The sequence below is a fragment of the Ammospiza caudacuta genome, chromosome 3, assembly GCF_027887145.1.
Source record: "Ammospiza caudacuta isolate bAmmCau1 chromosome 3, bAmmCau1.pri, whole genome shotgun sequence".
NCBI lineage: Eukaryota > Metazoa > Chordata > Aves > Passeriformes > Passerellidae > Ammospiza > Ammospiza caudacuta.
Genome location: NC_080595.1, coordinates 37171042 through 37198952, shown reverse-complemented (window position 1 = coordinate 37198952; position 27911 = coordinate 37171042). Strand labels below are relative to the sequence as shown.

Sequence of the window (27911 nt, the reverse complement as noted above, 5' to 3'; positions counted from 1 at the left end):
TGCTGCTGCCTCTCCAAAGATATAATCCTGCAGAGACCATCAGGTACTTATGGAGAGATTAATTTTCCAGCACTGCAATTGGTTGCCAGGGGGGACAAGCACCTACAGTGGGGCTACAAAACTGAAGAGAGGGAACACCAGGGAAAAAGAAAGAAAGAAAGAAAGCTTCAGTGCTCTGGAGAGATTCCAGCTCCACACTGTAATAAGCTCTCTGCGTACAGCAGCAGCTCAAAAATCCCTCCCTACAGGCTGGTCACCCAAACAGCTTGCACAAACAGCAATATGGCCAACAAGTCAATAAACCACACCTTCTCTTTTCTTTGCTATAGCATTTCCATTAGCTGCAAGAATATATACTAACCATACTGGGTTGGTTGAGCAGTCTCTAACTTCCTAGTTACTAATGAAATGAAAGTAGGTGAAGTACCAGGAGAAAAATGCTTTCCTAAGCAAGTAGTTCTTGGTGTACTAGAAATAAATAGAAATTAAAGTAGAAAGTATGTTTAAATTGCCCTTTTTTTTTTACCTTGTGGGCATCCTTGCCTCAAAAAACGTAATAATTATTTCTTCCTAGACCTTAGTATGACTTTAATAGATCAGCAGTAACATTTGTTGAATTGAAAAGTAGTAGGTATACATTTGTGCCACAGATAAAACATATCACATTTATAATTTAATTTGCAACTCTTCTATTAAATAACCCCAAAGGCCTCTAATTTCCACAAAAACTCCAACCATCCCAAACTTTCCATGTAATACTGTAGTTGCAGACAATGGCTATCCATAAAATAAGTTAGAAGAGCACCCATAAAAACTTGTCTGCGTTGCATTTCAAGAGCTGTAGAGAAACAGAAAACAACCAACTTCATAACTTCTGTCCTTAAGCTTGCCTGATGCTGTGAGCTTATATAAAACATTGATTATGGTCAGAGGGATGGAGCCCTGCACACAGAGAGGCACAGGGCACAATCCAATAGCACTGGAGCAGCTTTGGCCTTTGCAACATGAACTGATAAATGTGGCAATTACACTTGCAGGTCTCTGCTCTGGCAGTGTTTTATAGCCCTCAAATGGGCAAATAATGCTACCCAGAACAACTCAGAGGATAGAACTGATCTCTGCCACACTTTTGATAGTCACATTCCCTTTTGTTTATTTGCTTGATAAGAGCTTGAATGGATTATTTAATGAAACAATGCAAGGAAGTACTTGGAAAGCACTGGAAGTGTGGAGGCAGAGGAAATAAATTAAGTCAACATGCAGAGGACCAGTAGCTGGCACAAATGACCCAGAAATAATAGTCTGCAAGTGTCTCATCACAAGAAATAGTGCACTGAGGTGCAGCTTCTACTGGTAATGTTAAATTAGCCTTGCAAAACTACCACGAAAATTTAACAGGGCAGCAGAAAAATCAACACTTATGTTTCTTTGTTGTGACAAGGAAGGGGGATTATGTAGGAGTGCTTTAATTTGACTTATTTGTTTGGAAGGGTGGAGATGAAATGATATCCTTTAGTAGAGTAGATTATTTTAAGCTTTTGCTTACAGCATTGCTTTCATAAAGAGGATCAATTGCTCCTCCCACACAGCAGGCTGGCTGTTGCCAGGCATGATTATTCCCAAGGGGCTTGGACTGCACAAGGTGGCAATGTCACCCAGAGATGAAGGGCATTCCTACCAGTCTGCCCTAAGACTGGAACTGGTGGTCTGTTCTGCAAGTCGTCACTGCAGCTCGAGGCACTTCCTTTTCTCTGTTGGCTCTTGGTAGTTTCTGAATGACAGTGTCACAAACTTGTGCCTTCTCCAAGCTTAAAACCAGAGGGCTATCCTTGACAGGATTATGTGGAAATGTGTTGCAGTAATTACAGTTACATAAAAGGCTTTCTGGAGCAAAGACTTGCTACAATGAGGCTCATTTACTTTCCCTGTCAGCCTACATGGATACATTTCAGGATTTACTTTAAATGTATAAAGAATGAATGTGACACAGCACGGGTTTCTCTATTCTGAACATCTTCTTTTGCTTGAAAAGAGGGAGCAAATGCTTTTGATTTTGCAATAGAAATCAGTGTGGCTAGTGTTACTTCCCTATCTCAACAAAAGCCATAAACTGTATTTTGAAAAATGGCCCTTTTACGTGATTAGTCCCTAGAATAAAATCATGGAATACGTTGAGCTGGAAGAGACTCACAAGGATCATTGAGCCCAACTCTGAGTCCTGCACAGAGCACCCCAAGAGTCACACCACGTACCCAAGAGCATTTTCCAAACACTACTTGAGCTCTGTCAGGCTGTGCTGTGACCACTTCCCTGGGGAGCTGTTCCAGTGCCCAGCCATCCTCTGGTTGAAGAACCTTTTCCTGATATCCAACCTAAATCTCTTCTGACTCAGCTCCATGGCATGACGATACTTCATATAGCAATATGAGTTATACACTTAAGGTCTTTTGTCTTTGTCTACAATACACAAAGTGATTATATTAGATCCATCTCCCACTAATTGAACATCCAAGGAGAAGGACTTAGCTGCCACCCAAGACGAAGTTCTACATTCCACTCTTTAGGAGGCAGGGGGGAATTTAAAAAGGCAGAATATACTATTTAAATTGGAAGTTAATGAGGGAACTGTGGTTAATACAGTTGACCACAAGTCAAGCAGAAACTTGACTTGAACCACAGGCAGAAAAATGCAGGCTTGCACCAGACTGCCCTGCAAACAGCTCCTACATGAAAGAGCTGCATAAAGGACCCTATTGAAACATCAGATATTTTCTTAATTCTAAGCTGGATAATTAACAGAAGATGGTCTTGGAATATCTATGTAACTGAGTTTACGCAGCTCTGCTGGCCTTCACAAAATCTTTTGACAGGAGTTCTTACAGTCACTGTACAGGAACTGAAAGTGGCATGTAAGTATGTAGTGGCATTTTCACCAACAGGCAAAAAGGAAAGCAGCAATGACTGTTGGTTAATTGAAACTCTGTTAAATAAAGCTTTTCTCTTTTCCCCACCATTAATAAAAAGTGAATTTCCTTCAATCAAAAGTTTCACACTTTTCAGATAAATTTTAATAACCAGGTTGCAAAATTAAAAGAAATAAACAAATTAAACTACCTATCTCTTCTCTGTTTAAACAGTATTTGGTAATAAAATATCAAAATGCTTCTTACACTGTGCTTATTTTCAACAAATATGATATGTGTATACTTATAAACATACTGGACAAAACTAAGAAAATAAGGCCTTGTAATTCAAGTATATGGACATAAATAAAAACCCCAAAATGGAGGCACTACAAACTAGGAACTAGGAAGAAAAGCTCATTGTATGAAGCAGTTTGGTCTGAATGCAGAAAACTACTCAAGATGGTTTGTGTATTCTTCTGTGGGCATTCAGTTACGTGGCAAAGGACTGCAGCTTTATTACAGGCAATACCAGATTTTTTTAAAGCAGTAATCTCCAAAATGACAAAACTCAGACTGCCCTGTGATACAGTAAAACCAGCAGACAAATCCCTTTGCTAGTAAAATACCTTAGATAAGTAATTTGAGTTTCAAGGAGAGCTGACTTAGCAGGTTCAGGATTCACACCCAGCTACGGAGGGTAACTGTATTTCCTGCTGAGACACTTGCCCTGCACGTACCTGAGCTCCTTTATACAGCAACAAATACCTGACACCATGTAAGCACTTCACCTGCGAGCACAGCTCTTACAACTCAAAGCCACAGAACCCAAGCCATACAAGAGAATGGAGGATCCAAAACATTGCCTCCAAACCTAGTGGAGACTTCATTTCTTGGTATACAAACTGCCATCGAAAAGCTTTCTGTTCTGCTAGACAGTCTCACTAGCTTTGCTTTCTAAAAAGAATTACTCAATTATAATTTCTAATAAGGAAAAAATTTAAGATTTTATTCACTTCCCTAACTGTCTCTCACATAGAAAGTTTATGGTACAACCTTTTATTTTATATACCAAAATGCAACTTTATTGAGGCTACAATTTGTTTTGCCACTGGTGTGTTATTTCATTCTCAAAGAAATGATAGCAAAGATATTTAAGAAGAGCCATATATTTCTAATATCTGTTGTTGCCAGCTTCTGACTGTGCTTCAAAGTTCTTTGTTAGCTGTATGAATCTTGTTTCTATAAAATGCCTGTGGTTTTCCATCATTTGCATAATTTCCATAATTTGTTGTACATGGTTTGTACTAGTGAAGAAATACTCAGTAAAAGGGCCTGTACAATATGAAAATTACTACTTCAGTTTTCAACTATTCAAATCCAGAGTCAGATTTTGGTGAATTTTCACTCTTGTAATTAGATGTTGTAAATGATAAACTAAAAGCAAGTGACAAAGTATCTAAGTTAGAAAACTGCATGAGATGATTGGATGGACCCAAGCAAAACCTCCTCACTGTAAATACCTACACAATATTTACCTTTCTCCATCTTCAATAAATTATTATTACATGTCAGTTGAAGAACATTAATGAAATTTTATCTTCCCATATGGGTTTTTTCTATTTCAAAATTATCTTTACTTCCACCTTCCATTCTAATTTGTTTGTGGCAGTTTTGGAAACACTTACTTCATGACAAGTTTTATCACAGTCAAATTGATTATTTTTTCCTTTTTTACTGCCACATTGGTACATTTCATGTGATTCATTTAATTTCACTCATGTGGCTACCACTGCATTTTCTAGATACTCATTAACAACCAGTGTATGAAAACACTATTATCTTCTTAGGTTGCCATGGCCTGAACAATGCAATTTCAAAGCCTTCAAGAGGACAAGAAAGGAAGAAGTGTTATAGCTGGGTACAAAGATTCCATCTGCTCATCAAAACTTCAGTGCAATCTCATTTTGGCACTGAAACACAATCAATGAACACAAGTTAACAATGCTGCTTTCTCAGAGGTGCCAAACTCTTTCAAATGTGTCTTCCAAGAAAGCTGTGGGTGCTCATCACTTCTGAAAAACAACCTCTAGGCTACTGATGGGTGGTAAGATTAACTGGAAAAGCATCCTATAAGTGTATAATGAAACAATAGAAGCTGGTGTGCTGTCCTTACCTCACCCTGTGGCACCAAGAAATCCCAAATATTGCAAAACAACCCCAGATGCTGCATATGACAAATTTTAATTGCTACTGACATTAATCCTTCTGCCCTTCTTCCATTTAAGCCCCTGTCCCACACAAACTCGGGCCTCTTGCTAAGAATGATCCAAGGGGACTCTCACCAATGCAGCCAACAGGATGCCTTACATGGCCAGAAAAAGTACTATGGAAAAAGGTACTTTCTCCTCTGCAGAGACTCAACTCTGCCATCAGAGTACTGGCAGTCCGAGCAGCAGGAGAGCAAACTGGAATTGAAATTGGATGCCCTGTAAAGCATCATCATCAGTCACAGGGACAATCAATACAAGCATAATTTTTCTAACAGTATCAATATGCTGCTTCCTGCCCCATCCTCTGAAACACAAATGGCACAAACATAGCTATTTAAAAATAGATGCTATTGGATTAATTTAGGCTATATCTATGTGAAATAAAACAGTATTTCTCTGCTAAAATGCAGCACTTTCAGTGGGCTCAAGAGAAATTTAATGCTGAGGGGTGATACTTAAATTACTCTTTTGTTATACACGTATTATACACTAAGCACAGACTGTCAACAAAATGCTCTTTTTCAAAACACCCTCTAAGTGAAGACAAGCCAATGAACTCATGAACATTTGGGATACATGTATTAACATGTATGTGGGTTTCCACATCTGTTTGTGTACAGCTTTGTGCACACGGCTGTCAGTCCTGGCATGTGGCATAATTCCTGAGAGCCCACAAAAGGACAAGAGGCATGATCTTGGAAAGGATGCAAGAAACTCTTTAGGTGGGGAGAAAAATCAAAATGCTCTCTTTTCAGCTCTGGAGACTTTAACAAACATGTAATGACATCAGCATTGATCTCCAGTATTTAGTTTTCTGCTTGGCCACTGTCCTTGAGCAATTGTGAGGGTTCTTGGTGTCTGTGCATTAGCTTGATCTATAGAGAAGTACTATAACTTTATTGCCAAGGGGATAGTCTATTGTTAAAGATCTTAAAAATAGAAATGAACTAAGAAGATACTTTCATACAAGCCTTCCCCCTCCAGCATCTGAAATAACATCATTTCACAATACACTCTTTTTTAATTTAAAAAAAAAGCTCTTAAGGATGCAAATGCAGCAAAACCAGAAAAGAAATAAAGCAAAGATGTTGCCATTACACTCTCCAAAAAAGTCCCAAAGCAATAAATCTTCTCTATTTTCAGAAGAGCAATTTAGCTTATGAAGCACTCACCCTTGTTACAGGCCTATCAGGTGGGTTCAGGGTTAGAAGCTCTTTCTTAGCTTGGGCTGAACAACAAATCTGCCTAACTTGACAAAATCAGAAACCCATTCATTCATATGCAGAATTTATATACATGTAGTTCTCACCTCTATGGAATAAGCACAAAAAAGCAAACTTTGTTCTGTGCATAGAAATGAATGATGGTACATCATAGGCATTCTCTGTCAGAATAAAAGAAAAATTAAACTCCCCCTGGTATCACACTCATAAGATCAATCTTATTTCTGAAACAGTGCACTGCTGGTCAAAAAGGAGACAGAGAGGCAAAACAAAACTTTTTTCTGAGTAACTCAGAACAACTAAATATGTATAGATTTCAGATTTGAAAAAGCGATACATAAAGGAATATTTAACACATTTTGAAGCTGGCAATATCTAAAATATTTTAACTGAGATAAACATGAAAGACTTTATAGGATTTACAATATTTACCTCAGTAATCTCTATCCTTCTTGTAAGTTCATCAAGAGAAGAAAAGCTGTCATCTAGAGATAGAGCTTCCAGGGAGTGATAAGATGCTCGTTCAGGTGAAATATCTGGAACAGCATCAAAGTCCTCTTGGTTTGCAAAGTCTGCAGATTCTTCAGTGTCTATTATGTTTCCATTCAAAAATCTCAGAAATAAATCTTCTTGTTCATTATGGGCCTTCTCCTGCTGTCCTATTTCCTTGCACACCCGTGAATGGGCAGCACTCTCATGCTCAGACCCTTCATTACACCCAGAGCATTCACCTGAGGCACTTCTGTCCCATGAAGACTGTTCATCATCATCATCATCAGGCTGTATCTGTTGCTGCTTTAAATTACTATTTCCAAGCTGGCCACTAGGAATTTCTGAAGAGCCAGCAGCATGTTTTGATCTGAGCAGACTTCTATCAGCTGGCACATCCAAATCAGCAGGCATATAACCATCATCTGTTAAAGCCAAAGCATCTACCATTGGCTCAAGAGGGAGTTTCACTCCAGGCTCCCCAGCCCCTTCTATTTCCACTGCATCCTTGGCGAGCTGTCCTTCCCTCAGCTGCAGGCTGTTATCTCTACCAGCATCCCCAGATGACAAACAGCCCGAGGAAGGCCTGCCCCCTGTCCCTGAGGACTGGGTGTGTGGCTCCAGCGTGGATTCAGCACTGCAGAGCTGCTCCTCCATGTGGTCCTTTCCTGCAGCTACCCGGACACTTGCTGCCTCTGTCTGTCCCTCAGTTTTGTTTTCACCTGGGCAAACAGTGCTCAGCTGTTTATCTTCTTTCTTTGGCGCAATGCCAGGACAAGTTTCAGTACCTAAGTGCAATAGGAAAAACAGTTCCAGAGTTTTTAAATGATTCAAAGCATCAGCCCCGGGGGGGAAAGAGTATACTGTGATTTGATAACATTGTAACCTAATGCTTCAAAATGCTCTCCCATAAAGGGCAGGTATTTTATGCTCCAGTCTGGATAACTTTTGTTAGTAGTCTCTGACTCCTGGTTCAGGAAAAAAAATGTATTTGCACACATTCTTGCAGGTGAAGCACATGATTCAGTGTCCTTCTGCAAAAAGCTACTTCCAATACGTAATCTTTCTGAGCAGTCACTTTTCCTCTAATGGATATTTTACATGAGTCATCTCATGGAGGCCTGGAGTTCAGACAAATGCACTTAATTACAGAAAACTGTACCTTGATGCCAGTGTATCTATCACCTAGAGAGATGTCTGCATTTCCTTTAAAGAAGTTGCAATTATACTAATTTAATAAATTTTAAATTTGCAGATCAATAGCTCCTTTGGTTAACACTAAACTAAATAGAAATTACATTTCCCATAAATGGACAGCATCAAAAGATGGTGCTTTTTGGATCACTTAGCTGGCACATTAAAAATGCAATTTGATGCAACTTATTTCTGTATTCATATTTACAATACATATGAAATTTTTTTTCTTATCTGAAATTTCAGAGACACACAAAGAGTTCTACATAGCTTGTGAATTCACCTACTCTTGGCATGATCTGCTGATGAAGGAGTAGATGCTTAGATCAAATTACCTATGAAATTATTAGGTATTCATCATTACAAGAAAGCCAAACCTCTGTTTTTAGGCTTAAAAAGAGAGGAAGGAGCTGTTAAGAATTAAAATATCAAAGTAAGCTAGCTAGGACAGAAACTGCCTTTTATTCCATACGTTAATAAAAACTATGTTAAGACTATGTTATAGTAGGACAGCAATACCCTCAATCAACAAATTAATAACTTTAGAAAACACTTATTTGCATTTTTTGGTCATAGTGAAGAGCAGAAAGGTTTTATGAACAGATTAATAAAGATATCAAACAATGCCTTTCTTAACTGAGTTCTCCATGCCAATTTTATTCTTTCCTCACCTGTTAAAATCTCTCTTAAAATGTGAGCAATTTCCTGAACTTGTTACACAAAATAGTCACATTTCATTAAAGGTTTGCATTAATTCATTGTACTGTACAATTTTATTAAATTCCAAACTCTACCCCTTTTAATGGATAATGAAATGCAAGGCAGCACAGAAAAGACAGACTTGAAAATTGAAAAAGAGAATATCCAAGCAAATCAAAATGTGGAAAAAACATCAGAATGACATTAACTGAAAGAAAGAGTACAAGCAACCCAACTTCTGTAAAACACTGAAAGAATAGGTGTGAGACAGGGACTTTTTAAAAATTAGACACAGATGAGTAGATAGCTCAAGGGATTTGTAATGGGATACTGAGCCCTTCACATACAGGTCACGAGTTCAAACACAGCCTGGATTATTGGTACAAGATTTTGTTACCATCTGTCAATTTTTCCTAGTGGATACATCCACATTACAACAGGCATCTTTGCTGGCAGCCCCAACTGCAACAAAGATTAAATGGAATCGGAAATTAAATCAGATTCTTTACGGTGAAAGGTGTCCCTTGAGCTCAGGGCACTGTTACTAAGGAAGTAATAAATGATCCCAGCACTGCTATCTAACCACAGATGTACAAGAACTGGGATGCAATGATCATTCACATCAAGTTTTCAGCAGTGTTCAATATTTACAACTACTTCAGGCAACCCATGCCCGCTACAGACTGAGGGCAAGTTAAGACAAACACTTGGAAGACTTAATTAGAAAAGATGCCTTTGCCAACACTAAATTAACTGAAGACATACCCAGCAGGGGCAGTAATTTTTGCCTGACTGACAGAGGTACAACAAAGTGTCTACAGAAAAATTTTAAGCAACAAAAGCACCTATGGTAATTTAAAAATGGTTTCTCTTCCCTCTGACAGAGTTGCATTACAATCAACCTTGGTTTGCTCATAACAGGAACCTGTAGGCACCACTTTGTCCTGTTAATGCAGGACAGCCTAGCAGACAGAGTACTGATCTGCAGTAATCTACCAATGGAGAATTCACTTCTCCATCTTTGTCCTTCTTCCCAATTAAAAGCAAATCCCATAGAACCTGAAAGAAAACAGGGTATAAAGACTTCCTCCCCATCCTGGAAATGAGTCTAGACTATATGTACACACTGCAAACTTATGTTAAGGGTTTTGTTAAATTCAGTATTTCATTAGGAAGGTTTTCATGAAACACATTAATTTATCTTTAGTTAACACTAAAAGCTATTAAATCTCTGCTTTCAGTCAGAAGCTGAAGAAATTAATGGGAAAAGGATGTATCAAATCACATCTTTTAATATACACACACACAGTATTAAGGGCCAAATTCTCTCTGTTGGGAGATTCAGAGTGAAAATCTGCCAGACAGTAAAATGTAATAGAACAGACCATTCACAACCCTTGCTCAGAGGGCAGAAATCCAATTAGGTACTGCCCCAGGAATCCTAACTGGAGGACTTCTTGTAAAGCTTTGTGTCACTCGCTGTAGCCTCAGGAGAGAGGAATTGTGAATTCTTAGGATCAACTCCCTACAGAGGCTCAAACTATGTTCCCATATACCTCAGCAGATCAGTGGAGTAATTTTTGCTTCAAATTACCAGGCAAGTTTGATTTTACTTCAAAGATGCTACTATAGTACAATGCAACAATCACTACAATGCAATATAGATATTGCTACAATGCATTTTATATATTCTTACTGATAATTGCTACATAAATTCTTATTATATATGGATCCATATGAAGGCTAGTTCTCAAAACATATGAGAGTTTCCTTTTCCTGTCTTACTGTAAGCCAGACTTCTACTGCAAGCAGCTAAATGAGATAAGTAGTTCTTCCTGTGGTTTGATGGATAAATGTACAAGAAAAGTAAAACTTGACATGTTTAGTTCTCGTTTTTCATTTCATTTTTCTTTTTTTTTGGTAAAGAAAAAACCACCTAAAATGCAGAAGTCAAGCATTCTAAGTTTTCAGTGAGAAGGCCCATGCATTTGGGCTACTGCTGAAAAGGTTAAATATTAGGAACTGTATGTTTACTATAATAAAGGATTCTGCTGGGGTTCAGGCAAAATCAAGAACCAGTCCCAAGTGGTCATATTGCTTCCAGTCTTGAGCTGGATCACTCAGGCACAGCTTGTTACATGAACAATATTTCAGACTATGAATCACCATTGTCAAATTTCTGTACTGGTTCACACTGCTGCCTTCCCTACCCAAATCCTTCTGCCTGTAACCAAACCCATTCATTCCCAGGCTAGTGATGCACTGACACTGAAGGGCAGCAGCAGCCAATGCCCACATGCTGCCTCAGCAGCTGCTCACACTCGCCAGGGAGAGAATTCATTGCTTCCTCAAGAAAGCACCAATCTTGTGAAAAGCATCTTTTCCAAATTTCAATCACTGAATCTTGAGATAGGGTGGAAATATTCCTATCTTTGTGTTGGAAGTACTTAGTACTGCTGAAAATTTCTCAGCAGAACTGCTTTTTATTGGATGACATAGCTTTATCAATTTACCAACATTCCACAGGAACCCAAAGATTTGGATGATATTTTGACAAGGTTTACATTAAGAGAAAGGCATGAAAATATCCATTACAACATTACGTTAAGATGTTGTACTAGAGTGTTTCAACATTGAAACAAATGCTTCTGAATTCAGAACGTTCAAATGTTCAGAAATTCTGCTCTCCAGAAAGGTTGTTTCCACTTGGAATAAAATCAGAGGAAAAATTGTAATTGACTGTTTTTTTTTTCCATGGGAATTTCCAACCATCCAAAAATAAAAAGCACCTGTGTTCTTTTGATCTACTTTCTGAGCTGTAGAACACGTTTGTTTCATCATTCTAATGCTTTATGTTTAGCTGGGTTACAAAACAGAAGTGGAGAAAAGGCAGTATAGGGGTCATGGTAAGAGAGCATGGAGATAAGGAGGATCCACACATGTAGGGAACTGTGACTCTGTATCTTCATTAATTTCTGATTCTCCTGAACATCCTGGCTGATACACACTTGTAGGACAGTTTAGGTTGAAAGGGACCTCTTAGGATCACTTAGGCTAGTTCTCATCTTCTGAAGAATTCTAGCTGGTTTTGAGGGAAGGTACTGAGCTTAAGCCAATTTTGGCAACTGGAATATGACAAAATTACAGAAACTTTTTGCTCAGAGAGAGAGAGAGATAAAGCACAGCCTGGTTGTCTACTAATATTCTTTCTCACTCTGTCTCCATTTTAACAATTCATTAATTTGTAAATGTTTCATAAGAACCCAAAGATTCAAACAAAACAGCTACTGGCCCAAGGCAAAAAAAAAGGATAATGAGGCTGAAAATGACATAAAAGTATGTACTGAAAACAATTAACTGAATATTTTTCTCTTCAAGACCCCCCAAAGGTTTCATCATTTTCTGTGTTGCTTCAGAAAAATGCATCTCCAAATCAGTACACTGCATGTAACTTACAATAGTTACTAATATTGTTAACTACACTCCATTGCCACACCTCAGAATGTCTGTCATCAGGTTGATTACCTAGTATATATTTGTAGAGATACAAATTATGCATCTTATCTCTAGTTTTATACAATTTTGCCACTTACATAAGCTACTAGAAATGCATGCACATTTAAGACTTTTTTTGATGGAGGCTAGAATTACTTTACAATTATGAATATCAATGACTAATTAAAATTGTATTATTTATCCATTGTGCTGAGAAAAAAAAAATCATCCATTTGTGCCTCTGTTGAGATCCAACAAATGCTGCAGCTTCAAATGAAATAGCGTAATTATATTTATAGGAATATACCATTACAGTGTAATATTTAAAACAAATGTATGCACATGTACATTCATACACACATACCTGATTTAAAAGCAGTAGATTCTCTTTCCTTTAAACTTCTGGATTCCATTATCTGAGGTAAACAACTGCTTTCCCATGTATTTTCTGCAGCTACTAGCTGTAAAATATGATAGTATTACCTGTAATTTTTGGAATTAAACAGGAATGCTGTGGCTTTTTGAGACATTCAAACTTCAGAAAGCTTCTAAACTTGAAAGATTTTATCTAATATTTAAAATATATTTCTTAGCAATTTTTAACAAAGCAGAATTCAATAAACAGCTGCTTACCTTACTTTTGGATGCCTGTGGCCTGCAGCAATAAAGAAAAAAAGAATAAATTAAATAACCTAGTAGCAACATTCTTCATGATAAATATAAGTGAAGTCTTAGAAACCTTTGCTCTGCTCTAAAATTAGCACAAAACATTTCCTCCACTGAAAGTGTCAGCCTGCTAACATACTTTCAAGCACAGATCTGTACTTGCATGAATATCATCAGAAGACCAATTAGCCCTAAAATTGTTCCACCTAACTGAGAAAGCAGTCAGAGGAAATTTAGTGCAACATATCAAGCAATGTACATTCCTGTAAAAGGTTATGCTCAGAATAAACTCTACCAACTTTAAAAATCATATAAGAACTTGATGTCTACTACTATTTAAAATAGGGATCACTACAAAAGAGATGGAAGAATGAAATGCCCTCCCCAAAAACCTATTTCCCTCTCCACAGACTGGGACATTTTCTGGGTTGTGTAAGGTACAGCAGCTCCCACTGACTCCATTCAGATTCACAGGTGAATCAACGCTGCTCACAGTCAGTGTGGACTCTGCCAGCTGGATACAGATTCACGCAAAATGTGATTTATCACACACAATCTGTCCTGCAGTCTTTCATACAGCAATGAAGCTAAAATGTGGAGCATTTTATTTAAAGCTACTGAAAAAAATTTGGAGAGACAAGGGAAGAGTACTGATGTTCCTATTCTGTAACAAAAACTTCAAAAAGTTACATTGCCTTTTAAATTGTACCATTTAAAATTCAAATAAAGGACACTCAAAACTATCTTTAAAGAGCAAACATGTCCAGTATGTAGCTGTAAAACTTGAGTATGAGAGAAATTTACATTAGTTTCAATTAAAAAAGCAGAATGCTCACATTTTCCAAGATCTGCACGCTATTCATTAAAAATTAAAGTGTTATTTCAATTAAAAAGCAAAATGAGTTTAAAGCTTAGGAAAAAACCTCTATATGAAACAATAAAAGCAAATAGGCTTTTGCCTTGAGAGTTTGAAAGAGTAATAGTATTACATCCAGAGCACTCATCATGACAAATGAACACAATAATTTTTATCAAACTGCAGGCTTTCTCAGAACAGGGAATGACATTTCAAAACTGAAATGAAGGAGAAAGCAGAGTAATTCTCAACGAGGTGACAACCCAGGTGACACCAGGGAGGTGCTGCTCGTTGCAGCACATAAATCGCAGCAGACCTGAGTCTCAGCCCCTCTGTGGGCTCCCAGGTCGTGTGCAGGTGATGAAAGCTCAGTGCAGCCTCTCAGCAGCAGCAGCAGCACTGTGGCTGCAAACCTGCAGCTCCAGTGCCACCCTGCCCCTCTTCCTGTGGGGATGCAGGGATGCCTTCCCAGGGCCTCCCTCCCAAAGGCATTCAGAGTACACCTGAAAAATCCCTGCATGGATTCTGGCAATCAGCCGGGGTGTTTTCAAGCTTTGGTACCATCACCCAGAAGAAAAAAAATTCTTTATGAGCAACTCTTTATGAGCAACAGGAGCATTTTTGGCTTTTGTTATATCCAGATTGACTAAGCCAATGCAAAAGTACTAGAGAAAGTTCTCTCTCCCCCTCTCATTGAGAGCATCTCGCCTGTCACAGCCTTTGAATGTAGTTGGTTTCCTTACTGCTGTTGGCTGATCATTTATCAGTGGCAGCTTGTATGATTTTTTTCCATCTGTGCATTAAAATCAATGTCTGGACAGTAGGACATTCATCCATGAAGGAACAGATCTCCTCCTCCTACCTGGTGGGTACAATCCCATATGCGTTACTACCCAGAAAAGCACCCTGGGCACAAGCTTGTTGTACTGTGATACACTGATTCAGGAGGCTGATGGATCAGGCAAAGCAGCTACCAACTGAGATTTCACTGTGCAGAACACTGTCATGCTAGGAAAGTACAGAATCACTGGTTCATGTAAATGCAACCAATATAACATTAATAGAAGGTGACAAGAACTACTTTAAGCATTAAGGAATTGTCCTAAAATGTGGAAACTTGGGAATGAAATCCTATAAGGTAGGCATGGGGGCCGAAGTGTGAGATGCTGGACACGTGCATTTTGAAACAATGACTAAACCAATAGGTATTAAACATGAATACCATTATTAGTTCTACAGTCTCTCTCTTCCTAAATTAACACTATTCAGTTTTTCCTTTGGTTGAAATAGTAAAATCAAAACTCCAGTTCTGGAAAACTGATGATTTGCTAAAACAAGTTCAGATTTAGTCTTCAGGCATTCCTCAAACTATATTAAAACAATGTGAAAATTGGTGGTAAAAATATTTTAGTTACGTATCAGTAGGAACCACCATTTTATAACCAAATTCAAGTCAGTGATGCAACTTTTATTTTTACACTGATTATTTTAGAACACCCATAATGGCAAGGAGACAACACCTGCAGTAACATATTAGTTTGAGGAGTAATACTTTCTTATACTTACTGTTGATGTGAAGAGCAAACTCTAGTAAGCTTCTCCAGTTCTTGGCCACTCAGCTCTTTATCTGAATTCCTCAGTGTTCTAGCTGGACTGGGAACTGCTGTCTTCCATTTTCTTTCTACATTAAATCAAAATAATTTTTACTCAAGATAATATAAAAGTAGCTTAACATAAAACAAATAGGTTAACTAATTAATGGAGAAATATTGACAACTTTTCCATGGATGTTCTACAGTCTCGTTTCAGACTATGTAGAACACCATCGTATTCTTTCAGAAGACACTTTATTTTCATCACATCACACTCACCAATCCTAACCCAAAAATGAGGGTTGAAATAACTGTGGATCAAAATCTTGATTAACAGAATAAAGAATTACAAACAATTGCCACATTTATAATTAAATGTGTTCAAAAAATTCTGAAGCATGAATACTCTTCTTGTAACAAGCTCAGAGAAATTCTTACATAAATGCTGCTTTTGCTATGTAACTTTTTTATCCCGGAAATGTATTATTTAGAAATACAAACTAAAGTCTTTCTTCTTCTATATTAGTTTATCTGGTACTCACCCCACTGTTCCTGTATGGAAGAAAGGTTTGCAAGCAGCTGCTCATGATAAAGTCGTTCAAGCTGAATGAACTTCATGGCCTTCTCATCTGAATGGGAGGTTAAAGGCAAATGCACACATATGTGGACATGGTATGACTTACTCATAACTGGCATCATGTTTGAAAGGGAAGTAATTACACACTTGAAATTTGAAATAAGTGAATCAAAATGAATAATGGCCAGCATCCTGATTTCCGTGCAAGAAAGAAAAAATAGCAGACATGAAAACAGCAGGCAAGAAGTAAAATAAGTTGAGAAACATTCAAAAATTAAAATCCTATTCTTTTCAGCAGACACCTCTTCTCATGTGCCTGAAGTACAACAGAAGATTTTTCTTGAAAAGAAATTACTGAAATGTTATTATGCTGATAACTTTACAAAAAAAAAAAGAAATCTCAGGGAAATGAAAAGCAAAACAATGACACAAATACCAGCACATATCTCGCAAGAAATACCAAAAACCACGACTAACTGAAAATATGATTCCTTTCTGCTGACCAGCTGGAGACAGTATTAACACAGTGATCCAACTTAAACTTTTGAAAAATACCTGCCCCCCTTTTCAACCATTATACAACACTGTTGGACTGCTGAGTTTACCTTTTGTTTTCCTGAAGATTCGGCTCGGACTTTTCTTCTATACGAAGAACCCTTATGCTTAGTGTTATCAATATATTCACAAAGTCACATATTTTTGACTTTATGAAGTCACATATTTTACAGTAGTCAGGATAATGCTAGCTCCATTAAGCCTGAGTTGTTAGTTGTTAGTAGTGGTGCTTGAAGCTGTTTTACCAGCTATTTGCAATGTAATTCTACAATACAATGAGGATAGAAGTGAATGAGGTTCTCAGATATACAGAAAACCCACTTTCCATTATTCATGCTAATTAAAACACTGGAGTAATTATTACAAAAACACAACCAGTAGTTATTCTGGTTAGCCTCATGCAATACCATGGCTTATGAACAACAATATTAATGGAAAGAATATTCCCTGTCTTCAGGAAATCTGTTATTAGAAACAGAATTACAGATCACAAAGAGAGCCTTAGAGGATCACAGCAACAAACCCTGAATTATTTTTAATATGAGATTCCACACTGGATGAATTAAAATGTCATGGATAATTAATACAGTGCAACATGATCAAGTAAGTTCTTTATTAACCTCAGGAAACTGATGGCTGGAGGTACAGTGGAGACATCCTTCATAAATATGTATTATATTGTGGTGTTGAATTCCACACATCAGGTGTACGTTGCATTAAAAAATATTTCCTTTGATCAGCTTTAAATAGAATGCCTTTCAATTAAAGCAACTCCAACAAGAGGAACTGTTTCTACCATGCCATTTATATTTTAAATTTACTGTATCCCCCCTGCATCATAATTTACTACAGAATTTTTCCATGCCTTTCATTTGCACTGTGGAATTCACATTTTCTGATGGACACTTTTGAATTAGGAGAAACAAAGCAAAAATACAGTCCTCTAAAGCTGTGATGGATATTTTATTTTATATGTTGCTTTTATAACATTGCAACAGTTAGCTCTCTGGTTTTATGTACAGGCCAACATAATTTATCTAGGTTTATTATGCCTTGTTACTTAGCCTGCTAAACAATTGCCTATTGCTGCATTTTGTTTGTACAAATCACATAAAAAAGAAATAATCTGTATGCAAAAATTCTGTAATAGATTATGCATTTTAGTGAATCCCATATACCTTAAGGGCTTACCACCGCATCTTCTTTTTATAATCTGATCGCTTTCCCTTTGAAGCAAAGAGGAAATCCCAGTCCATCTTTTATAAAATTCTGACTTAACTTTGAGGTTTAATATTATTACTCTATCACACAATTACTGAAATGTATCAGAATAATTATCAGCAGTTCAACTATTACAATTTTTGACCAAACTTACTTGCATTATCTAGGAACAAATCAAAATAAACTGGACTATTAAACTGTTCCCAGAAGCAAGTACCCATATTTCCCTACAACTGTTTTTCAAACTACCTTGATATGATTTTGACTGATTAGCATTTGTCAAACACCATTTTGCTATTGTTTGCAGGTTGCTGATCTCAGCTCCAGGTGTTTGCTATTTTTATTCCAATCTAGACACATTCTAATCAACTCTTGTGACAATTTTATCATTACTGTAAGTACCCTATTTGATATAATACATACCGTATCTCTAAAATGGACATTTTCCCAGTTACTAATATTTAGAATAGAAGTAATCTTATAAAAACAAAAATTATTTGAAAATGTTCTCTTACTTCCTTGCTCATGTCCAGCTACTAATGATTGCATCAGCTGTTGGAAGTGAATTTATCCCTTAACTCACATCCCAGTTGATTAAGGAGGATTTGCTAGCATATTGTGTATTCAGTCATGGGTGAATTATGGCTGTTCACTTCTTTCTAACCCTGACCCACAAGATGTGAGTTAACGACAAAGCATTGGACTTTTATGTTTTATCATATCACATTATTTTAATACTGTGCAAAGATTTCTGCAAGTAAAAGGATACATTCTTCCTCTTGAAAATAGGTCTCAGCTATCTGCAAAAGTAAAAAAAAATATGTAATTCTCATGACAGTGGCAAGGATGTAATATAAACTTTTTATCATAAATCTAAACATCTAGCTTGCAGGCTCCTGTTAGTTTGGGTAATATATGAATGTTCTGACAAAATACATATATTCCTATTCTAGGAAAAAGGTCTTAAAAGAGTATCAAAGACCACAGAAATATTAAGTCCTCTCACATAAAACAGATTTGATTTTGTGTAATTTACAGAATTCCACAAAACCAAAAAACCTTAGTAGGGTTTCATGTTCCTGCAACCATAAAATTATTTCAGAAACATTTTTACTTATCTTAATAGAAAGCTTTAAAATTACCTACAATAGAAGTACTATTTTTACTGATACCAGTTCAAAAGTTTGAATTCTGTGCCTGACCAATGTTTCCTTATGTTTGATCAAATTAAGATCATTGCTGTGCTCTCCTGAGTATTACATTGCAATGTTTTAAAACACAAATAGAGGTTTCCTGACTGATGAGAAGTCTTTTGTCTTCCTGTAAACAAAAAATATTTGAGAATTGCAACAATAACTTATTTGTGCTTGTTACAAAACTGTGCAGGCTTTCCTAAAAATCTGAGGAATACTGACATCTTTGTTTGTAAATTTGATGAAATACAAAAAATATAAACCTCAGAAGTATTCCACCGAGCTCTACACTAGCAGTGACCTTTATAAGCAGCAACTAATCAGTCCCTGGGGACAGCAAATTTTGGCAGCCTTCCTATGTGCCATGCATGGTGAGGCAAGGGCAGAGCTTGCAAAATGCTCCAGGACTGCAGGATGCTGATACCAGGACATGCAGATTGAGGCACCTCACAGATGATTCCCCAATGACTTCTGTGGGAGCACTCAAAAATTCTCAAGATCTTTGGGACATATCAATTTAAGTAGTCATGATATGGAGGACTTAAATAAGCATTTTTGTAGAAGTCTGAAGATGATAGCTCAAGAAAGATAGCAGCTTGAAGAGGAGTCTAGATTACAAATTGTATTTCCTGACTCTCAGCCTTACTGCTAACCACTAGACAATTCTGAGTCCAGTACCTTCAAAAGAGAATGGGTCAGTGACTTCTAATGTTCTTTATCTGCATATTTTGTCTGCTGTCCACAATAGCTTCCTAAGAATTTTTGGAGCTGTAAAAGCTCTACCCATGTTTTATATAAAAATATCTCTTAGATTCTTTAAAAAGTCCTAAACAAATCAAATTAATCCCATTCAACACAGGAAAAAAAATTACATCCTATTTTAATCAGAAGGTGACTCTTAGAACAACCGCTATTATCCAATAGTCTTTAAATATTCAACACAAACACCATGGACACCTGACACAGCTCTTAATTTTACAATGAATTTTGTCATAGAGAATAGAAAAATAATGTCATAGCAGAGTATTTGATAGACTTGGTTTAATGTTACTGTCAGGCTGTATTAGAAATCTGGAAAAAAAAAGTCTGAAGATGACAGGTTAATTCGCTAGAAAGGGAAAAATTTCTCAACAGACTCACTTTACAGGAATGCTAAACTTAAAATCTTCCCCCCTCCCATCCTCTATTAAAAAAACAGGTTAGGAGCCTTGTGAGTTCCTTCAGCTTTCTTTCAAACACTCCATTCAAAATGCTTGAGATTTTTTAGGAAAAAAGAGATAGTGTTTGAATACATATTTCAATCTGAACATGCAGATTTTGTTCTCAGTTCTGTCACAGATCCTGTATGACTTTCAAAAGGTTCTGGCCCTTAGGGTTTGGCTTCCTCATCTAAAAAGCAACAGATTTTTGTGCAATTGATTCCCCTGATGTTTGTAAAGCATTTTAAGTTTTTGCCCTACCTTGTTTTCCAAAAATGACCTTTGTACTGACTCATGAAAAATCACCAAATCTGATGAGGCTAAAAGCAAATTGTTAATCCTAAAGCAAAGCTTCCCATAAGTTAAGGAACAGTATCAAGTATCTTCGCTCAAGCACAGATGAGGAAAAATAATTTAAAATTCTATGTCAAATGTAGATTATCTATAGTGTGCAATCATAAAGAGAAACGTCTTTCTCCCATATAATTGCTTTTTTGTATAAAAGAAGAAGAATGCAGGAATGTCATTACAGTTTAGAAATTCAAAATGTCTTCCAAAATAAAGACAATGCAGCTAAGTCAAATCAGACAGGTATAATATGGCCCATATTAGACATCACAGCCAAGCAAAAGGTCTTCTAGCCTGCTCTTAATCTGACACAACTAAACAACAACTGTACATTAATACTGCATCAAGTTCTATCCAAATATTTGTTCTTCATTATAAGAAAAAAAAAAACCCAACACACTGGTCAGTTTGTAAGAAAGACTGCTTTTCAAACCACAGTTTTCCCTTTGGTCTTGCAGGTGTGGCAACTGTGCTAATATAAAGGTATACACTAAGAAAACCTTGAATCTTAATATTCATGCTTAAAATTCATGCTAGAAAGATGTCTACAGCAGTAAAAACAATTCCAGACTTAAAATTTTATTTAGGTAGCTGCTGTCCTGTAACTATTCCAGTGTCTTATAAACCTTATTCAAGGTAGATTAAAAAGTGATTATGCTAAATCTTTCTGCCAAACTAATTTCACCATTTGGGGACTTAGAAACCCATCCTTAGGAGTTTCCTCTAACTACAGAATATACTAACAAGGCAATTTATAATTTAAGAAATATTAGAAGATCTTAGAAGAGATATTTGCCTTGACCATCTGTTATGCATCAAAGTATCCTGTCTAGATATGAGTATTGGTATAAATTGCATTTATGCATATTTTTCCTAATGAAAAAAGGTCTCAAATAAAAGTAAAATTGGGTGCAGCACCCCAAAATCATAGAAAGTACCTGATGGAGACACAGGGGCAGTATCTTTGAATCCATCTGCTCAACCTCTTCACGGAGCAAAGAGAAAAGAGACTGCAATGTTTGCTTTTGGTCTTTTGGATGAAAGTTTTCCTTTGCTTCAACAGCACTTTCAGCCTGCACAAAATCTGTATCCGCATTCAGAGTATTTTCCTCCTGGATCGTTGTGGCTCCCACTGTAGAAATGCCTTACAAAAGGACAAGTACTTAGGTTAGGATTCAAAAAAAATACATCAAGTTGCTTTTTTAGGAAATTTCACTACGAATGTTATGAATAAAAACCTAGTATGTTAAACAACATTGCTGATAAACTAAATGCTGGCCTTGTAAAAATCAATTGAGACAGGTCTGGCTCACTGTCAGCTCACCTACCCCACACAACACAGTAACATAGATCAGATACATTTGTACACTCCTAAATGGGACCCTCCTTTCACTTATGGGAAAAAAATAATCAAAACACTTAGAAAGTGTTATACAGAGTTACTAATAAAGAGACCAGGATGACCTAGAAGTGCTTAGAATCGAGTTTTGCTCAAAAAGGGCAAATAGCAGGTAGGTGAGGGCAGCACGACTGAGTTTTCAGTTTGTCTCTTTGCTCCTGCCAAGGACCTCAGACAAGGAGGTGTCCTGGGGATGGACAGACAAGGGAGGAAGGACAATCCAATGGATTCCCCTATTTTATATGGTGAAAGAGTGGCTCCTCACAGTGACTGCAGGATCTTTAAAGGATAGAAAGAAGCAGGTGATGCCAGTGTGGGATTCTACTGTAGGAGAGAGATGTCTAAGGGGACTATCCAGCTATGTCAAGTGAAAAGGAAGATCCCTCCACATAGCTGGATAGTTCTTTGAGTGTCCAGGGAAAGAGGCAGTGGCACTGATCTGTGTTGGCAACAATGACACAAGGATGTATAAACTGAATTTAGATCCCAGAACTTCTTGCTAGACAGAAAACTAGGTTCTCCATGGCACGTTTCCAGGCAGCTCACTGTTGCCTGTCTCCAGCTTTATAGAAGTCAAAAAAAATTAGGCATTCAGGTGGACATATGAAAAATAATGTAAAGCATAACAGTACAAGAATATCACAGGAAAAAAAAAACACTTTCTGGATGCAAATCCTACATTTTATTGTTACAAATGAAAAACTTATGTATTTTGATCATGAATATGATAGTTATGAGAAAATGTTAAATGAGATTAACAAAGAAGTGTAGAGTAGTAGTAGCGACAGCAGCAGTGAGAGAAATCAACTACCCATATAACTGACTGGATCAGTGTCTCACAAAGATCAGAGAGCAATAAATTACAGCTTCCTATAAAACACAGTCTTAGGAGCAATCAGAAGACTACAGCTCATTCCAACAGTTAATAAACTCCTTTTTAATTCTCCATAAAACATTGAATTTCACACACTTGCGTAAGACTATACTTTAAAAGATTGCTACAATTGTTTAAAACAATTTAGAGAATTTGGCCACAGAAATGTGCACAATAAACTTTTGATAAACTCAAATTATAATGAGTAATGTTCCCCAATCAACATTTTCTGAAATCATGTTATCCTTTGAAAGATGGACAGCTGAGGCTATTATTTCAAGTATCTTTGTGTCCTCAGCTTGGGCACTCTGTTTCAGACCCCTTTGCTTTCATTGCCTCTGAAACCCAATAACAATGATTCAGGTTTAAGATTTAGGACCTAAGAAAGGCATTAGCTTGTCCATGGAATGCTTCACCATTTTATTTTTGATTATTTAAACTCTTTATTTAGTAAACTATCCAAGTGAGGACTACTAATAATCTCTGTGGGTGGTTATTTTCACAGGGCTTACTGCCAGAAAAAATATGGGTGTAACTTAACACTGCTTTTCCAAAATTAATGCACATGTCTGTTCTTCCGGTATTTATTTGGGTTTCCAGTGGGCCAAAAGCAACAAGAGACAACTGGATGCAAGATACAAGCCAGGAAACACTTCTAGAGATGGAATTAAGGCTGTCTTTAAAAATACAGTTTCCTGTTTAGCACATTATCATGAAACCAGAAAAGAGGGTCCTCGTGTTCTGGCAAAGCTTTTCTCTCAGAAAAACAAAGAAACCAAACTTCAAGCTGCACTTTACTAGCAGTTAATGATCACCTGTCATATCAGAACATGAACATTGACTGCAACATGCTCAACAGCAACTCTCATGAAAAACCTTAATTTTATTGTTTTCATGATACTGTTGCTAACACAGTTCATAAACTGCATTATTATTTGTACATATGGTTGAGCTGTCACTCAAATCTTGCCCTAAAATTTCTTCCCTGATTTTCAAAGTGAGGCTTTACAGTTATGTGGGTTAATTCTAACTTGTTTGATTTTCAACACAAGACAATATCTGTGCCTTAGTAGTAGCACTACAACAAAGAATTTTTGTTGTAACACTTAGTAATGCTATTTCACCATAAAGATGTGATGGGCTAGGATCACTATTTATTTTTCCCCCATGCTTGAAAACAGCACTCTACTTTTTCCAGGAATCAATCAATCTTACTGTCCAAAGCAGATAGATCAGGTATCTTACATGTATTTCTGTTTTTTTAATAAGGAAGGATTAATTTTTTTCACTTTATAAAGCACTGATATTTACTCCACCCCAGAACGGAACCAAATCCTTTATGAAAATGTGTGCAAAAAAGCACAGAAGACATCAGTCAGTGGCCAGAGCACTCAGCAGGTCAGTGGCAAAGAGCCAGGTTCAAGTTTTTGCTCTGCCAGACTCACAAATGTTTCAATGACCGCTTCTACGCCCAGTTGGGTGTGCCAATGTTTCCTAAGATATGGAGAGAAGCAAACTTTCTCTCAATTTCCCCAACAGCTCACAGAAGCAGCCCCATGTTTGCCTAGGAGAGATGAAATGCTGACACACTTTCTGAATAAAGTCCCTCATTTTTCAGTATGCCTCAGGTTTTTCTCTTTTTCAGTACTGCAAGTATATGAAATTAAGATGCTCTTTGCTACCCACCTGAGGATGAATCCAAGGTGCAAGTATGAGTGATTTGCTAACAAAATAAAATTAGGGATGTTGCCTTCTGGTTTTTTATATAAATTGAATTTTCATATTCAGTAGCACTATCTTAAGTCACCAGTAACAGAAGTTTCTAGTACAGAAAACATATGGCAATTTCTTTTTTTAAACATTCTTTGGTACCCAATACAGAAAGCTATTTCAGACTGATTCATTCAAGAACTACTGAAGAAAAAAGAAAAAAAGACCAGCAAGTATTTAAAAACTATTCATTTTTAAGAGCAGAGATTTTGAGATAAAATTTTGGTAAAGATACAACTTCAACTGAGCAAGGTCAAAATCTTGTTTAGTTTGGTTTGGTACACAATCCTAAATTAAACAACATTACTTGAATTATCATGTAATTTGACTATCTTATATTAATATAGTTTATTTCCCTCAACACCAATTCCATCCCAAACACTTCCTTCCTTCCTCCACGTTCAAGCTGCTATAAAAAATAAGTGGAATAATTTACAGAAAAAGCATATGTTGCAGAATTTAACTTGGGGAAAAAAGACTGAGTGCAGGTTACCATGTTAAGGAATCATATAATGATTTGACAATATTAAGTTATGCCAGGACTGACCTTTTGAAAAAAGATGAACTTATTTTCAGAAAATATGGATAATCTGAAGTCCATTTTTACAAAAATGTATCGGAACAGATTAAACTTGATGAATCACTATCTCTACCACACTAAAGTTAGTACAACTCTTTACAAGGAATAACATTATGAATAATCACCAAAGTTTAAATACTTCAGTTAAAATGTACATGTATTCTTTGGTCCCCAGTCCTCCCTAACCAGATATAATCATAGTACATTCAAAACTATGATGAGAATGCAAAAAGAATACAAGAAAAATTGGGATCTAGGAGCTATAGACTTGTCCATCCCCTCTCAGTTTCCTACAGCATCAAGAGGGCTAAAAGGAGGTGCTTCTTCAAACAATAAATAGATTAAATCCTGGAACTGCTACTCCAGAACACTGACATGGATGCAAAAAGCAACTGTAAGTCAGGTGATAAATTCACTCTAAAGTATTACAGTCTGTCAATTTCCACCTGGGGGAAGTCTGAGATTGCTGCAGATGGGGAGCAGAACATGCAAACAAATCACTGCACGTTCACCTTGTCCTTGTACCCTCACCGACAAATGCCCTGTTGTCCCCTGTCAGGGGGAGAATATTGAACCAGAAGGATCTTCAGCCAGGTACAGTGACTGCTAAACTTGCATTCCAGTCTACTGAGAGGAGAAGTTAGGATAATTTTAGCTTCAGCAGATCCCAAGCATATACAAACAGATAATAATCCAACTTATGACTCTTTATTCTTCACAAACAACTATTTAGAGGGTTTCAGACACATTGCAAGTACGAGTACTTGTTCTTTCTTTTAAAGTATAAACATGTTGAGAGAAATAGACTGGCTTCTTTAATGATCACCAATATCCTGCTGAGGCAAGTCAGAAGTAGACAAAGATGACTAAAATGTAATTTTCTACATAAATTGCTTTAGTTTTAGTCACTAGCAAGAAGAGGAATACGAACAACGTGCTTTTGAAGTCAAATGTCATCTTTTTTAGAATGGCAACATTTAACAGCAATCATAGCAGGTGTGCTTATAGAGAAAAATATTCATAAATCTCTTCCTTAGTTATGAGTCAAAGTAACTCATCCATGATTTCTCAACAGTTGAAAATATTTTTTTATAAAAATTGCAACAATACATGCCATGAGAGTATTTAGTTTGATATTCCAGCTTGCTTGTGTGGTGCTCCCACTGTCACCCACTCAGGAATCTTCCCATCTATTTGATTATTCTCTCCTTTAACTCTGAGTTGGTATAAGGAGGAGAAAGCTAGTTTGGACCTTTATGTAGAGGGTGTAACGAGATATTCAGGGATCATTTAAAATAGCTGGTGCTGGAAATTAAATGGAAAATTGCCACTAAAATAAGGACACTTGCAACATCAAGAAATTGACACAGTCAACTGCATTTTGTGAAAACAGAAGAAACATCACGTGAGAGTATCGAAAAAATTACTAAATGTATATTAGGCCATAAACAATGGGAGATACAATTTAATTTCATATTTTGATCTTCCTCTCTAACAATCAGGGTTGTTTACTAATAAAGTAACAAGCGTTTATTCCTAAGAATTAAACAAAGAGTTTTTCAGACAGGATGTTCTCTTGTATGGTTTTCTACATTGCCAGGTTTATCCATGAAATCCTCTATATTTTCAGGATTCTAAATTTTGTCTTAAAGCTTCAATCTACTGCGGACAGCTAATTTTCCAGTATTTCTGCATGAGTTCATTCAACAGGAATACAAAGTAATGGAGAAAGAATTTGAGCCACGTTTAACTTCTAGTGTTTAGGTGAGTTTTTTCCTTTTCTTCCTCTTACTGTGCTTCAGATACCTATGTCAACATGAATGTATAACTTTTCATCAAATTGGTTTTTGTTATTCCCATCATACAGATGACTGGTTCTCCATTACTTCTGCCAATCTTATTTTAATTATTTTATTCTGTTAATAAAACTTAAATCTACAGTTGAAATAAACCTACTCAATAAGAGCTGGAGAAAGTTATTGAGAAATCACTCTCCCTGTAATAACAGATTTCAGAATGCTCTTTGCTCTTTTCTCTACTAAAAAATATAATTTTTCTTTTCAGATTTTGCCTATTTGTACAAGATATGGAATGCAAGGCTTCCTTCCTTTCCTGTCTTTACCTTGTCTATAATCCCTTAAAATCAGTTTTCCAATTAGGTCACAAAATACTTGCCATTTAGGAGAAAAATAATATTTGAAAATTATTTAATTTAAAATGCATGGAAAAAAGCATACATGAATCAGCTGTTCTTTCAAAGAAACCTGTGGATGAAACATACTGATTTTAATTAATATATACAGCACTATGACACATAAGCTTTAGAATGTATGGCAAAAACCTAACATAACACATTCTGTTACACTAAATCCCACTCCTTCAAAAAGGGAAGAAGAATTTCAAATGAGAACATGCAATAAACATTACATTTGCCTTATCCAATTCACATCCAAAATATCTAAAGAAAACTCAAAAATTGGTAGGAACACATTTTTAAACAGTTTGCTACCCAAAACACACAACCTAGGCCTATCTGGTAAGCTTTGAAAAATGTATGTAAATTTTACAACAGTAGGGAAAGATCAAACTATGTGGTTCTCCTAGCCAAATTTCAAATGTTGACATGGGATCAGGACACCAAAATGTTGCACTCAACCATGATGTTCAAATGAGCAAAACCGTAATGCCAGAATTTCTGTCCATTCTGATTTGGACACCAGCCCAGTTTCCATACTGACACTGTGTACCTCCCTCTACTCCTGTTTACTTGGTGTGTCACATTTGCTACACAGCCACTGTTTAAAA

At 36.6% G+C, this 27911-nt stretch overlaps 1 protein-coding gene across 1 annotated transcript in view; it reads right to left on the bottom strand.

Moving 5' to 3' along the window:
- The window catches only part of CNST (consortin, connexin sorting protein), a 48767-nt gene that overhangs the window by 6472 nt on the left and 14384 nt on the right, over nucleotides 1–27911 (bottom strand). The window contains exons 4-10 of the mRNA XM_058801655.1: nucleotides 21422–21627; nucleotides 18513–18543; nucleotides 15933–16019; nucleotides 15365–15479; nucleotides 12910–12931; nucleotides 12641–12737; nucleotides 6832–7676 (exon numbers count right to left, since the gene is read on the bottom strand). Of these exons, the coding sequence (XP_058657638.1) occupies nucleotides 6832–7676; nucleotides 12641–12737; nucleotides 12910–12931; nucleotides 15365–15479; nucleotides 15933–16019; nucleotides 18513–18543; nucleotides 21422–21627 (1403 nt within the window). The remainder of the gene's footprint in view (nucleotides 1–6831; nucleotides 7677–12640; nucleotides 12738–12909; nucleotides 12932–15364; nucleotides 15480–15932; nucleotides 16020–18512; nucleotides 18544–21421; nucleotides 21628–27911) is intronic.